Source organism: Myiozetetes cayanensis, unplaced genomic scaffold (assembly GCF_022539395.1).
Source record: "Myiozetetes cayanensis isolate MyiCay16 unplaced genomic scaffold, myiCay2020 scf1, whole genome shotgun sequence".
Classification (NCBI taxonomy): Eukaryota; Metazoa; Chordata; class Aves; order Passeriformes; family Tyrannidae; genus Myiozetetes; species Myiozetetes cayanensis.
In genome coordinates, this window is record NW_026086604.1 from 95,084,306 (window position 1) to 95,099,253 (window position 14,948).

Genomic DNA, 14,948 nt, shown 5'->3' on the forward strand with positions numbered 1-14,948 from the left:
CAGATTTCCTGCAAAATATATTCTCTGTGGTACACTCTGACATTCTTAAATATTTTATCTTTCTTTGTTGTTTTTAGACTTCTCCTTTTCTTTATCTATAATGGTGTTAGAGCAGAAAAAAATCTGTTGCTTGTATACATGTATCTCTCAAAAGTACAGAGAAGTGTGAAATAAAAAAATCATTGGTAATCCTTATAAGCTTTGGTTAGAAACTAATTTAAGTAAAAAATACTTTTAAAGTGACCATCTAAACTTTAAAAATTAAGGGAAAAACATCAAAATGTATAGCTTGGGGGAGGGGTGGGGGCTGCAAACTCCTTCTTATTCCCTCTTTAAGCTTAATCACGTAAGCTTACTGCCAGTAAGCTTCTATGATAAAGACTAAGGGAAGTCAATCTGTATAAACAGAAAAGGAAAAAGGCAGTGTCTGTAGGTTGAGTGCTGCTTATAATATGTCACATAAGATAGCACTGCTAAGAAGTGAGAGGAGAAATGGATATCCAAATAAAAGTGATTATTCCTCTTTCTAAGGAGAAAAGAAAAACCAAACCAAACAAACAAAAAAAAAGCAAAACAAAACATAAACCAGCTGATTTCTGCTGTGTTGAAGAGTCAGTATTCTATCTCTTGCCTCCTTTGTGCCTAGAAACACAAAGTGCACGTGAAACTCTCCTAGAAAACTTAGCCCCTACACTGAGGCAAAACACTGACAAGGAATGGAGAACTAATGCCTTTTACTTCAGCAGATATATTTCCCTGCACTCCTGTGCCCCCCTTCATCATAGTTCTGTTGTCTTGACCCTCCAGCTACAACCAAGGCCTTGATCTATATACAGTTTAGAATACAGGCATTTAAAATATACTGCCCCCTTGCCAAGCTTCATGCAATCAACTTTCATGAAATATCTGAATTATCTCATGAAAGCAAAGAGTTCAAAAGTTGCTGTAAGTACTTAAATGCTCATCTAATTGAGATATTTATCTTATATACACTTTAAACTGGATATTTTTATCTTGGGCTTCTCCAGGTGTAAGAAGTTCAGTTCCTTTTTGCTGGGGATTTGCAAATGGACAGGGAAAATGCTACAAGCAAAAACAACCTTGCCTTGTTGTAAATTCAGTTGAAAATAGACTTGCACAAAACATATTCTTTTAGAATCAAAGCTTAGATGAAGTAAGCCAAATGTCAAGTAAGTAGGAGAGACTTGAACGTTTGTGAGCCCCCTTTAAGGAATTAAGAGAAACAAAATAGCCATGGGACTAAGAAATTGCTGGGTGAATCCAGCAATTCTCTGCACATCTCTTAGGAGGACCTGAATTTTTGCTACACTATGATAATCTCTCTGGTATGTAACAGTTTTCACCTACATACAGTGTTAGCAGCTGCAACCCCAAAAGTACGTTAATTGTGTACTCTGAAGAAGAAAACACTGTCTTAATGATGTTGTGCTTAGTGAAAAAACTTCCAGCACACTTGAAGCTTCACATGCAGAAGACTGGGACAGGTGTAAGTGTTGTATGTGTGACCAGCTGTCTTCTAATGTTCTATTTTCCAAACCGTTGAACACTTATCTATACAAAAGATAAAGTCCATGTAAAAACAGAATGTAGACATGAATTTAGGAATGCCTTGGATTTGATTTAGCAGCTTACTGTTAAAAAGCACTTTGCATTGCATCTCTTTCTGTGTAAGCAATGACACAATCTTATTTTCTTAAGGCAATAAACCTGACTTCAAGATGTCAGAGGAAGATGATTCTTTTCTGAATGTTAAAAGATCTCTGAAAAAGAGAATGGTGAAACACAGCACCCCAGTGGACTCGATGTTTTCAAAAACAGATCTTACAGATCTGACAAATCATCTGGCCCCAATCAAGGGCCAAGATGCCAGTAAGAGAGTTTATGGATCTCCATTGCCAAAATCAAATACAAGTAGATCATTGTCTCAAGTATCATTAGTAGGCATTGATGCCTACTTCCCTCATACGTCCCCTAAAAGGCTTTCAACAGTGTTTGACTCGCAAGAATTAAATAAAGAGAAAAGCCAAAGCACTCAGCTTGCATTTTCTAGAAGGAGGCTTTCCACTGTGTTGGCATCTGATGAATCAAATCAAGAGCCAAGTGATCAGGTTGTCCCAAACATGGAAACTCAAGCTACCACCAAAGCATCTGTGGAGGCTGCAGTAACTCGCAAGAGTGGACCTTCGTGGCTTGTTACTGGAATACCGGGGATTAAAGATCTACCAATAGCAAAACCCAGAAAGAAGAAAACTGTTAAAGCTCTTGTGGTAAAGGCTTTCATTCAGTTATGCAATAGCTAATAATCTACTCCTTTCTTTGTTTAATCCAAATTGTTTAATCCATTCTTTATATAAAGAATGCTAGACATTGCAAATGGGATCTTGTATGCAGTCCTTTTGATTAGCGTTGGGTTTCCTAGGGAAAGCTTAGATTAATAGACCTTATGAGGGTCTTGATTGTGGAGCACAAGAACTCTGTTGCCTGGAATTTTAATTATTAGCAAATGGCCTGTGGAAAGCCCATAGAAAGGATAGGGGGGCAGTAGAGTTAGATTCTGAAGGTTGTCCGTGCGAAATCATCAAATTCTGTTCTGGTTTGGTTTTTGTAACCTATTGTTCATGGTTGTGTTGAAATCTCAAGAAAACTTACCAGCTCTGAGAGTGTAAAAGCTTCTTATCTTAAAACAAATGGAAAACTTCACCTGAAATCCAGTTAGGTCATAATACTTCTGTGTATGTTGTTTGTTTCTGAAAGCAGGGGGCATCTGAATGCATTAGTTAACTAAATAATATTTCCTCTTCTATAACAGAGAAAGAAAGATAGAGAATGGCTGCTTCGTCAACTTAAAAACATCGAAGAGGCAACTAAACATGAATTGACAATTGAAGAAGCTTGATTGGGCTACCTATGGGATTAATGCTGTCACATCCGTCTCGTGGGAATAACCAGATCCAAAAAATCACACTCTTTACTATTGTGACTATTAGACTTCCTCTTTCCTTCCAAAATGTTCCTTTGTTGTTCTTGTTTTGTGATTTGTTTTTTCTTGTATCTTAAATCTAGGAGAAATCAGGTACAAATTAAGAAGTGCCTCTACATGAGAGCCAATCTTAATTTATAATGGCTGAAAGCCTGAAACAAAAAAGGCAAGAAGAACTTTGTATAATAATCATTCTTCATCCTGCCACAGGTCTTGCCGGCCATATATTTTCTTGTAGCATTCCAATCTTCTAGGGTTGCTGATGTTTCTTAAGCAACGAAGTCCTAGTGGTCACATACAGCGTAATCCTGGTTAGCCAAAGGAGAATCTCCTCATCTAAAGAGTAGTCACAGCTGATGCAATCTGGAATGTAATTGCTGCTAGCTGGAGAGAGGGAATACTGAGAGGTACCAAGGAGGGAGGCCACTCTCTAGAGATTACTAATTAAAGACTGTTTTGAAGTTTTGGTTCAAAATGAGTTTGTCCCAGCCTTGGATTGTAAATGCAAATCACTGTTGCACTGGAGATACCTAATGCTTTTGTGGGTTTTTTTGTGGGAGTATGGGTTTTCTGTTTTTTCTCTGGAGCTGCTGCATGTCATTTAAGAAGGGTGTATTACCTGACAGCTGTATTGTCAAAATGGTAGTTTAGTTCATAGGATCTTTCTGAAGCATCAGTTAAGAAGTGATGCAAAAACCATGATGTTTGTGTTAGTTCCTACTGCTGTCTGTTATTTAATCTTTAGGCAGAGTTTACCACTTCTAAGTAATCTATGGAGAGCCAGCAGCAGGAATTCAGAAAACATGCACATATTTCTGCACTTGTGTAGCTCTAGCATGTGTGCTTTCCTGGCTATACTGGTTTTGTAGCTGTTCCAGGCATTACCTAGTTACACCAAAGAGGAGAGGTCTGGTTCAGGAGAAACTGTAAGTTAAGAATGGAGGCAAGGGACACTTCTGCATTTCCTTCCCACACACTGTAACTCGTAATATCTCATGTTCAAGATGGCAGAGAAGCAGAAGTATGTCTCAAGGCAACATTATGAGACAGGCTGACCAATAGTATCTGTATTATGCCCAAAATTGCAAGAGTGGAGTTGTGGCTTTAAACCATTCTCAGGATTTAAAAGGGATGTTTTTGCTAATGTTTCCTGAAATGAAATTCTTCAGAGTTTCTCAGGAGAACAGCTTTATCCTCAGGCCTGGCTTTCTGTGTAGCCAGGCAGTGGGGTGATGCTGCCCCTCAGGTCATCAGCCAAGGCATGCTCACTTGGTTTGATGTTTAGTTAATGTTCTGGTATTTGTTTATGTGTGTTACCCAGGCTGCTTGTCTGGCCCCCACAGCTTCCTCTGGCAACTAGAGAGCTCTTGGCGGGTGTAGATTCCAAGCTGCTTTTGAGATAAAATAGGCATGGTTGCAGATGTGCTGCTATTCCCCTTGAGCTTGCAGGCATTTCATCAGTATCTATGATTTGTGCCAGGGGCTGAACTAAGATCAGGCAAGTGCAAGGTTAGTGTAAAACCCTCCTCTACCCCTGGGACAAGCAGAGATTAGTCTGGCTACATGACCCAATGCTTAATCCAAATGACCCAGTTCTATCTCTTGTTTATTTGTTCCTTCCCAGAGAGTCAGTTCCAGTTGTTCCTTCTTCAGTCTTCTCATCCTAGTCTCAGAAAGTCCTGATACTGCTTCTGTTTTCCTTTCTCGCAGTCACCTCTCAAAGTCTCCTGCTGATTCAATTCCTTGGTCTTCAAATATCTCCATCTAACATCTTCTCCAATTTGGCTTCTAATTGCTTCCTTTCTTATAAGACACAGAGATCTTTTGTCTTCTATGCCTGCTCTTTACTGCTCCATTCCTTGCCCATCTGATACCTGACATCAATCTTCTGCCAAAACTCAGACTCAGCTGTCATACCCCACCACTTCATGATGCTACGCCAAGTGGAAAGATCAGCTGGGACAAGTAGCTCGTAGGAGGCCAGGGATGTAGTTGTTGGGAAAGTCCACCTCAGGCCCTGCTTCAGGCTATATCAAATGCAAGAGAAATCCAGGGAATATGGCTACTTAATATCTAATAAGTCTTTGGCTTTGTGCTAAATGCAATATAACACTTCTGAAAAATCAGAACACAGTAAATGCTGTGAAAGTTTTCCAGGGAACAAGGCTGCCACCTGTCAGCTTCATGGAACTAGCTAGTGCCAATAAAACCTCTGAGAATTTCCTCTGTGGAGGAAAAAAATTGCCCTGAATGGTAACACAGAACTGATTTTTTCAAGTCTGATTTTTTCAAACTGGTCTTTTCAAGTTCTGAAGCTGTATCAGGTAGCTAGATGCAAAAAATTCAGGGCTCTCATGATTTTGGAAACTACTGCTATTTCTTCTCTAGAAAATTACAAAGAAATACAAAAGATTATATAGCATTAATCTTGGAGTAATTTAGGTACTCATGAGTTTGCAAATGACAAAAAATGGCTTATAGTATTTCATGAGAAAATATTAATAAAATCAACAGGTGCTCTTCAGGGATTTTCCAACATGTGTCTGCTACTCTACATCACCAGTATCAATAGTTAATTATATGTTAGAAAGCTAAAGGTTTTCAACAAGGCCTATGTACTACATTATATCTTAGTGAATGATTTTTCCCAAAGAAAGGCTTGCCTCTAATTTATTAAACTGGGATGTTAGAGAATATGAAACTACATATACCAGACTACATATATAAAACTATACTGCTATTATTGCACTTTACATATATCTATAGGGGGAAAAAAAAAAAAAAAAAGAATTGAACAAAAAGCCAAAACCAAACAACTACTATTTCTTTGTTTACTGGGCTTGCACTTTCTTTTGTGTCTCTTGTAGACTACTGGAATTTAACATTAAAGTTTAACGATACAGCTAGTTTTCTGTTGTAGTATGTATGCATGCCTTTGAAAAGTTTTGAGAGAGGCACTAGTCGTATGCAGTTTCACTACTATTTAATGTTCATCCTCTAGTGGTAACAATGGCAAATTACTGTTTGTTTAGTGCTTCTTCTTATGGGTGAAGTTACTGTATGAATATTTATATTACAATATCAACATAGTGAAAAAAAAAAGCTTAAAGGGAGTCGTAAAGTCCAACACCTCTAAAAAAGAAGTCCTTCAAATTATTATGAACCTTAAGCATGGATTGCAGCTGCTGAGGTTGGAAAAGATTAGGGACTACAAACACCAGACTCTTATGAGAAGATAATCCCCAAAGCATCATGTTCTGTAAAATAAAAAGCCCTTTTCCCATATGGATGAATGTGAATCAGAGTTGCAACAGGTTCTTGAGCCTTGTTCTTGTCCTGACTTTCAAATGCAACATGGACGTGTTTGTAAGTTTAGAACAGCCTTCCCGCTGAGGGTGTTCTTTTAGGGCAGTATTTTTCCTTTTGGAGTGAAGCTATGACCTTGACCTATGGAACTGTTTTCAGTACACTTGTCCCTGAATGGATATTACACAACCTACCTGCTGAGGGTGACTAAGCATGATGTTGGATGAAGAAGAACAAAAACATTACCAAGAACAGAGGTAAGAGACAGAAATATCTTCACCCTGGATTTATGAGCTCAGCCTTGTTCTCACTGAAGCAGTGGTGATACTCCTGTTGACAGAGCTGGAAGTGTTCTGCCCAGCTGCAGTGCTTCTGCTGGAGGACGGTATGAAGAAAAAAAATGTTTAGCACACATAGTTAACATATTTCAGATTTAAATAACAGAGAGCTGGTAACTAAGTCCTTCCTTCACTGATCACAGCTGAACAATTTTAGAATAACTAAGAAAAGTAGAAAAAAAAACAAACAGATTTTTATTTTTCTCCTCTAAATCACAACATTGTTGTGCTACGGACAAAACCCTGAGTAATAAATCATACAGCAGTGTCACTGACCTGTACTCGGTTGTTTTGTCCTGCAAGGCACACAGGAACAATAGTCTCCCTTAGCTCCATCTGTTGGTGCACTTCACAATGCCTATTAAAACAGCTCATTCCTCAACACATCTGTCTTATTAGAAACAAATGAACAACCACTGAGCTTTGCAGTACCTAGGAAAGTTGGATCAGTTGAAGCAATTGGGTAACATTTTCAAATGTTACTGAAAACTTGAGCTAGGCAGATATCCTAGGACCTCACTTAGGATGTAGAACCTGCACTCCCCACTTCCCACCCCACCAAACCTTGCTTAGGCCTTATACTGCTATGTAACTATGCAAATTTATGAAAATATCATGTACAATTAAATTGTATTTAATAGTGCAGTCAGTCCTAATGGGTATGCAAATCCTGTAGAGCTTGACAGTTGCTAGACTCCTGGGTCTGCCCATACATGTGGCTTCACAGCACTTACGCCAACCTGACCCCTCCACCCTGAAATGATACATATGCATCAAGATGCATAGCAGGTACATATATCTACCTGATATATGAGACAGGAGGTATGTCTACCTGACTTTAGTTCCAGCAACCCACAGTATAAAATTCTGGGAAGTAGAGACTGCATTTCAAATCTCCTTCTCATCTTAGGACCTTGAAACCAAGCATCCTAGGTCACAAGGCAATCACCATCTCTAGGCTTACCGTGGAGTCAGTGCTTTTAAGTGCTACCTGTCAAAGTTGTTCTACTTTGCCTAAGTGTTCATTAAAAATAAGACTGAACTTGTATCATTCCTCTGGCACTCACTGTCTTGCATCTTTTATTTATTGGTGGATTTGTGCCATTTTCCTGTTTTACTTCGTTTTTATAGAAGAAATGAAAAGAAGAAAGGGGAAAAACATCCTTCCTTACTCCCAGGGAGCAAAAACACAGAGAAAGAAATATCTTTTCTGCTTCTTACTGTTGCTTTCATTTTGATCCCTTTTGTTGTCCTCCACTTCATCCTTTTGGTCTTTCCTAGCTTTACAGGTCCTACTATAACTCACTTCTGCTTTCAGCTCTTCATGTCATTGCAGGTTTGTCCGTTGTAGTGACTCTCTTCTACTGGCAGACATCATAATCCTTCTAAAGCTTACATCTTTTCCTAAAGAGGAGGTGCCAGCAATGACAGAGGAAAAGAAATAGCTAATAACTCTAATGGGAAAACAAAATTTCTCTTTCTAGAAATAGAATATTCCAATTTTATAGTATGGAAAGCTGATGTGAATTCACATATAAGAAAGAAAGTATAGGCAGGACTGCTAACAATTTTACTGGAAGAGGAACTGGATCCAAAATAAGCACTTACAAGATGCCCGGGTAAAATGGGTTTCAAAGTATAATTCCCAGCCAAGAGAGCACCAAGCAATTCATTGCATCATACAGCATGCAATTAAATCAAATTGGTGTTGCATGAGAGTATTTATACGAAGGTCATGGGTGCTTTAGTGCTTATTGCTCCCGTCTGAGAAAAAAATCACACAAAACCCAAAAACCTGCACAAACCATAACTCAGCAACAGCAAGAAGCTTTGCCACCATGGGAGGGAAGGCATTGCAATTAGAAGTCTTACAACTGCAATCAAAAAATTTATTTACAACACATGCTAATGTGGATACATGTTATAATTGCAACTGTGCTCAGAGGAAGAAAGAAGGGGTAGAACAGCGATGGTGTGCTGCATGGCATCCTGGGCAGCTGAGAAAAACTTCACTGAGACTATAGGATTGGAAATTATATTACAAAGGTTATGATGCAAGCATACAAATCAACAGTGTACTGTGACCTTGAGTAGTATACTCAGTAGCAGGTGGGTTTTTTCAGCCACCACTGGGAGATGATAAAAATTAAAGAAAACAAATTACAGAGCAAAGCCCTTATGTGAGACTAGCAAAGCGATAAAGACTGTGATGACCACACTGGGAGAAGGGATGAACAAGGCAAGCAAAAACACAGTATCAGGCTCATGACACCTAAAAAGTCTATTGGCTCTTCCAGTTTCTCAGAAAGCAAAATCAGTGGAGTTAGAGGAAAATAAGACTTGGACTACTATTTTAAAAGGTGTCTTTTTTTTTTTTTTTCATATACTTAAGTCTGCAGAACATGTTTTTTCACTGCATCGATATCTTTGAGAAAAACGTAAAATCATAGCCAGGGGTAGTGTGCTATATATGGAAACACAGAAAATTACATTAAAAAGAAGGTGTTATTGAAGGGGTTCTTTATTTTTGTCATTTTGGCCATGTCATGGTAAACCAGTCACTGATTGTAATAACAGCAACAACAAAAATAAAATTAAACTCTTACTGTTACAGTTACACATATAAGAATTTCTGCAACAGCTTGATTAATCAGATTTCATGAGAGAAAAGCTTTTGAGATATCTAATGACTCTTTTCTGTGCCTGTCTTAGTTTTTACAACTGCCCCACAATCACCAACCTGTGGGTCACTAGAAGTTTCATTCTTTTCCATGTGACTTCGTTACAGAAGGCAAAATCAGAGTGATTTACTGAAGGTAGTCAAATCTTATTTGTAAAGAGAGGCACTCTGCTTTCATCTGTAATGAAGTGCCCTAACAATCTAATCTTGGCTTTTGCTTAGTTTCATTATACATTAATTATATTGATTTTTTTTTTTTAATCTGGTAACTCTGTGTGATCTCTGTGTTTGATGGCAGAGATTATTTATACAGTAGGTCAGGCAAATATTCGTGTGACATTCAGTCTTATCTCCAATGTGATTTTGATATAATAACAAGTTGGATTAACCCCTTCACATCTCTATTTGCAAATTATGATGTCCTTCAAGGAGCCCTAAAAATGGTCATTAGCAGCTTCAGTTTTCTGTAAAATGGTTGTTGAGGGGTATTCACTCAAAAGTACGCTCCTCAAAGGGTGACCTGCCTGACTGGAGGCTGTTGTGCCTCACAATTACTTTGTCTATAAGCTGTTCTTCTACCTCTGCCCACAAAAAGCAAGCTCTGTCCTCCTCACACCGAAAAGTTCAAGGATCCCAAGCAAAGGCCAGCACCTCTGAGCATCTTTGTTCCTCTAGACAGTGTGAACTCATCTATACCTCACTCTGGATCCCCTGCAGAGTTTCAAATAGTAAATGCTTGTAGATTAAGGCTGCAGTGAGCATCAAAAGCTTTCACACTTGATAACTATCATACACTAAAGCTCAGACAACCCTGATTCCCAGCAGCAGCTTACCTGGTTTCAGTTCTCTGTGCAAGCCTCAAGCTCTCTAGAATTGACTGAAGTCACAGACTCCTGTCTCTTGACCTCTGGGGAAACAGTAGATGTTCTGAAACCTGAAAAAAGTACTCTTGGTATTACTGGCAACAGTATAATTGTAATAATTAATATCAATAATACTGCTGAAATCAGAAATGCCCAAGGACGAAAGGCAGGGACAGATTTCTTGACAAAAGCAGCTGGGCAAACTGTTTTATTTTTGTAAGAACCAGTTCAGAATGGAATAACCTAAATGTGAAAAGAAATTTTAATTTACAGAAAGAGATGTGCTGTCCTGTTTTAACAGCATTTTTCATTTTGCTGTCAGTAACAGCCCTCTTGCTCTCTTGCTAAGAATTTCAGGGTGCTGCCTTCTGCTTTACCTGAAGCCCAGGTCCTGTTCCTGCAGCAAGCAGAGTTCAGGCATGTTTGTCCCACAGTTTTGGCTTCCCACTTCATTGGATGGATGACTGGAGAAAATGGATCTCTGGACTTACTGTGATCTGGGCCTTATGACTTATTCCTATTTTTATTAGCATTTTTAGGAAGATAAAAAGATGAAAGAATGGCATTTTACATTCAAATATTAAGAGTCAAATATATTCATGGAGGGTAAAAGTCTCCATGAAACCTCAGAACAAAAGATCAGGAATTTGAAACATCAGGGGCTCCTCTAGTTTTGGGTTAGCAGTAAGCATTTTTAAATATTCAGTCTATCTACTGTGAAACAGAATATCTACTGTTGCACTTAATAAAGTAGAAACCAATATAAATGAATTACTGCTGGTTGTTGTCCTGTGGGCATTTTTCATCTCAGTGGTGCAACTGACTGTGACTATGATGACCCTGGTCTGGGGCTGGATGTCACTTTTTCTCCATCACTAGTGTCTACTTTTCTCCTACTGCATGTGGGTATGCTTGTTCCTGGAAAGCGATGCATTAGTTCAGGGAGAAAGGGGAGTTTTATGTGCAAGCTGGCAGTTAACTCATGTGACAGACCCAGACATAAAAGTAAGAAGTAGTCTTTTGTTACTGTCTCAAACTTCACATGAGATGCCTTAATATGTATTTGAAAATGTTATTATACTTAAATTGCTTTAAGAGTAAATCTCTGGGGAATTTGCGTTTTCCTTTGTCAGCATAGGATAGCAACCACTTCAGCAAGTAAATCTGATGGTGGTGAAGGCTAGAGTCTCATCCCATCAGTACCTACAGCCCCCAGGGACTGCAGTAAAGGGCAAATTACATGGTTAGTGGTGTTCTTTTCTGTTTCTGGGCTCAGAGAGACAGTGTGGCTAAAGGATACAAAGAGATTTAAACAGCTTATGCTGGTTTAGATGCCTGGAGCCAGTGCTTAGGGGGTCATTTACATTTTTCAAAGTCCCTGCTAAGCTATAGCTCACTGCGGTAGGCACTGAAAAGCCTTTATTTCCATGGCTGGTCACAGGAAATACCATTATCTGGGTTTAGTAATGCTGACTACAGCAGAAGAGGTGAAGCAGAAGCTTTCTTTCCATATTACCTGTCCACGGGAAATCACACTCTGCAGCATGTGTTCAGCTTTGTCATACCACAGAAAGTCAAAGTTTCTGTTTTATATCTCCAGCTAGGCAAACTTACTACATGGCCAGCTGGCCCATGGTAGAATGACTAAAGAACTTTAACCTGTCTTGCCAGAAGAGTGCAATGGTTTGTAGAAAATAGTTATCTGGCTGGTGTATGCATGCACAACATTGAAAACAAAGTTTTTTACTCAGTGCCCAGACACTTTGGGTGCCACCAAGGAGATAAATTGCCTTTTCCTCTCTTTTTTTTTAATGACCCGTGATTTAATGCAAAAAGTCTATAAGCAGCCTTCCCTAGCTAGATTTGCCATGAGACAGTCTCTAACTAGAGTTTCTGCAGTTTTAGTTTTAGGCATTTATAAATTATTTTCGACATTCTGGCAAAATTAATTGCTGGAGAAAAGCAGCAAAAGTCAGTCTGCAAAAGTTAGTGCAACCCAGACTTGAAACAACTCCTTATCTGCATCCAGAATCTAATTTTAAAAATAATTTTTATCCAACCAGAATAGAAAAATAATACCAAATGGCTTATATGTCATTGCCACAAAGTGACAACAATCAACAAATGTGTGCATCAGATTATTCATCAATAACATAAGCACTGTCAATTACTTGGCTTAAAAAATCCAAATAATCTAGAGAGAGAAAGCACTTTTTTATATGGAATAAATGCAGAGAAGAAAGTAGGTTCTCGGGGTTTTTTTCAAACATAGCTGTTTTGCTTCATATGCTTGATGGATGCGTATACGTGTATCACATAGTAGTTCTGGATATTAAGCTTACAATTCAGGATTAGTTTCTTACCTAAAGAAAAATAATGAGAATATTCCACTGGTTGTTTTGATGCTTTTTTAAACATATCCAGAGAAGCAGTTCCAGTAGGCAATCATTTGACAAGTCACTTGAATTTTTGATGATTAGTAGAAAAAGATCACTTGTTCTCAAATGCATATAAAACTTTACATTTTGTAAGTCACTCCACATGACTTTAAAGAAAAAGAAATTAAAAATCCTGAACTTTATAAAACATGCAAAGTGAGGTCATTGACTAAGAATTATTGAGAAACCAATGGGAAAAATCTTGTAGAAAAGCAATCCTTGCCTAGGATTCATGTGGTGTCTTTTGACAAGTGGTTCAAATTAGGGGTCAACAGTTGGAACACCTAAAAATTACCATCAAAAGCCCTCAGTAAACACAACTTTACATCATGGATGTTTTAAACCTCCTGACTCTTATCTGTTTGTGTTCTTTAAAGCAATGTCAGGGTCAGAGATGGAGATTGGTAGATGAGTTGTAGTATTACATCAAACAGAGCCTACATAAACATATACACTGCTTTCACTTCATTGATGTCCCATGGCCTATACAAAAACATTACCTTGTTGATTGATACTGCCCTAAGTTAATATAATCTGTTCTAACATATGTCCATTACATTTATATAAATGAAATATGAAGGGACTGATTTTTATGGGTCTCCTTTTTTTACAGAAAAACATCTACTCCAAAAGTATGCTTTAGTGATTTGTAAGTTTCCTTAGTTTGATTTCACAAAAGATAGCAAGTGAAAAAAAGGCTGTGGCATCACTTCAAGTTAATCTGCAGTCATAAAAGAAACAAACCAAAAAAACCTTCAAAATGTTTTATAATCTGTGGGGAGGGCTTTATCTTTTGTTTATCTAACTGGGCAAACTGAAAAAATAGCTGACTTCTAAAAGGTAGCAAATTATTAGGAATTGCCTGGGCAGTTCAGATACTGCCAACTGCCTGACAACCTGGGAAAAATATGCCAAAGACCTGAAAATATGATGGTAATTGGGAAGAATGAGACTGAAACTAATGGAAGTTCTGCTATGTAGGCCTATATGTCAGACAAGGGCTTTGTTCTTGCATTAAGTATCTTTATCTGGTTACCTAAAAATGATGGCAATGAGTTAAATAATCCTTATTAAGAAATTTTTCATGTGTATCGTTAAAAGCTATTTCAGTTCACCTTGGGTTTTTTAGACAGAAAAACTGCAGGCAGCACAGTGACAATCACTTTGTACAATAATTTCAGAGGCAAGTAGGTTATCTTAAGCAGTCAGTCAATGATCCTCAATTCTGTTCATAAAAAACTAACACAGCAGAGAGAGATACATAGATAAGTGAATGAATACATGCATACAGATATCCTAAAATACATATGGGTTCTTTGGGTTTTTGTCATTTTTCAACTGGGTCTTAACTTTCCATTTGTGTTTTTTTCATGTTTCTTAATGAAAGAGACTTGATTTTGCATTGTTTTCTTTTTTTTTTCTTTGGGAGAGGAAAGAAGAAATATTTCTGTATATATTTCACTTCATACTGAATGGTAAAGTTTCAAACCATTTTTTAATTTTTTTTTTAAAATAGATTAGTTTTTAGAAAAAAATTAGAAATTAAAGGGGAAAGAAGCTTGAAAAGTCTAATTGCAGTTTTCTACAGAAATTGTTGTGCCCTAGGTTTTCAGCCAAAATTTACTCCTAGTCAGACATCTGAAGTCCACAGAATTCTTTTAAAATGTAAAATTAGTTTTCCTTAAAATACTTAAAAATGCTAGTGAGTTTTAAGAGTTGTCATCTTTTGTATCTAGAGATTCCTCAAAGTATCTGAATTTAAAAAATGTAGTTAAGTAAAAATGTGTCAAATTGTAAAAATCTGTAATAATGAGAATACTTTTAAGAAATGAGTTATGAATATAGATGGATAAAAAAACCACTACAGGATAAATAAAACCTTTGGTATCAATATCAGAAAACAAAGAGTGAATAAAAGCATGTTAAATATACTCTGCAATGCTTCTTCACTTTCTTTCACATAAATGATGTATTTACAAAAGAAGATAAGTAAATGTTAAAAAAAAAAACCAAACCAACCAAACAAAAAAAACATGCTACATTAGATGACTTTACAGTGGAATTTGCTATTTCAAGCTTGGTACATACTGTGAATACCAGGATAAAATAATCTGTTCAGCACAGTGAAGTTTGAGTACTTTTTCTTTCACTGGAGTGACAACTGTTGCATGCAAAGGATAAAAGGACAGATTTCCCACCTGCACCTCCCTCAGGTGATACATGAGGAGATGGAGAGTAACAGGACAGACAGAAAAGCAGGTATCTCATTTATTTTTGGTCTGTTGACAAACACTGATTTCCCTCAAGTGCATGTTTTGAGGA

General features: G+C 37.6%; 1 protein-coding gene across 1 annotated transcript; it reads left to right on the forward strand.

Annotated features, from left to right (window-relative positions):
- Positions 1–1,183: 1,183 nt before the first annotated feature.
- On the forward strand, positions 1,184–2,917 carry CCDC201 (coiled-coil domain containing 201). The gene is made up of 3 exons (XM_050331381.1): positions 1,184–1,190; positions 1,720–2,288; positions 2,831–2,917. Exons 1-3 carry the CDS (start codon positions 1,184–1,186, stop codon positions 2,915–2,917), a joined length of 663 nt encoding a protein of 220 aa, XP_050187338.1.
- The last annotated feature ends 12,031 nt before the right edge of the window (positions 2,918–14,948 follow it).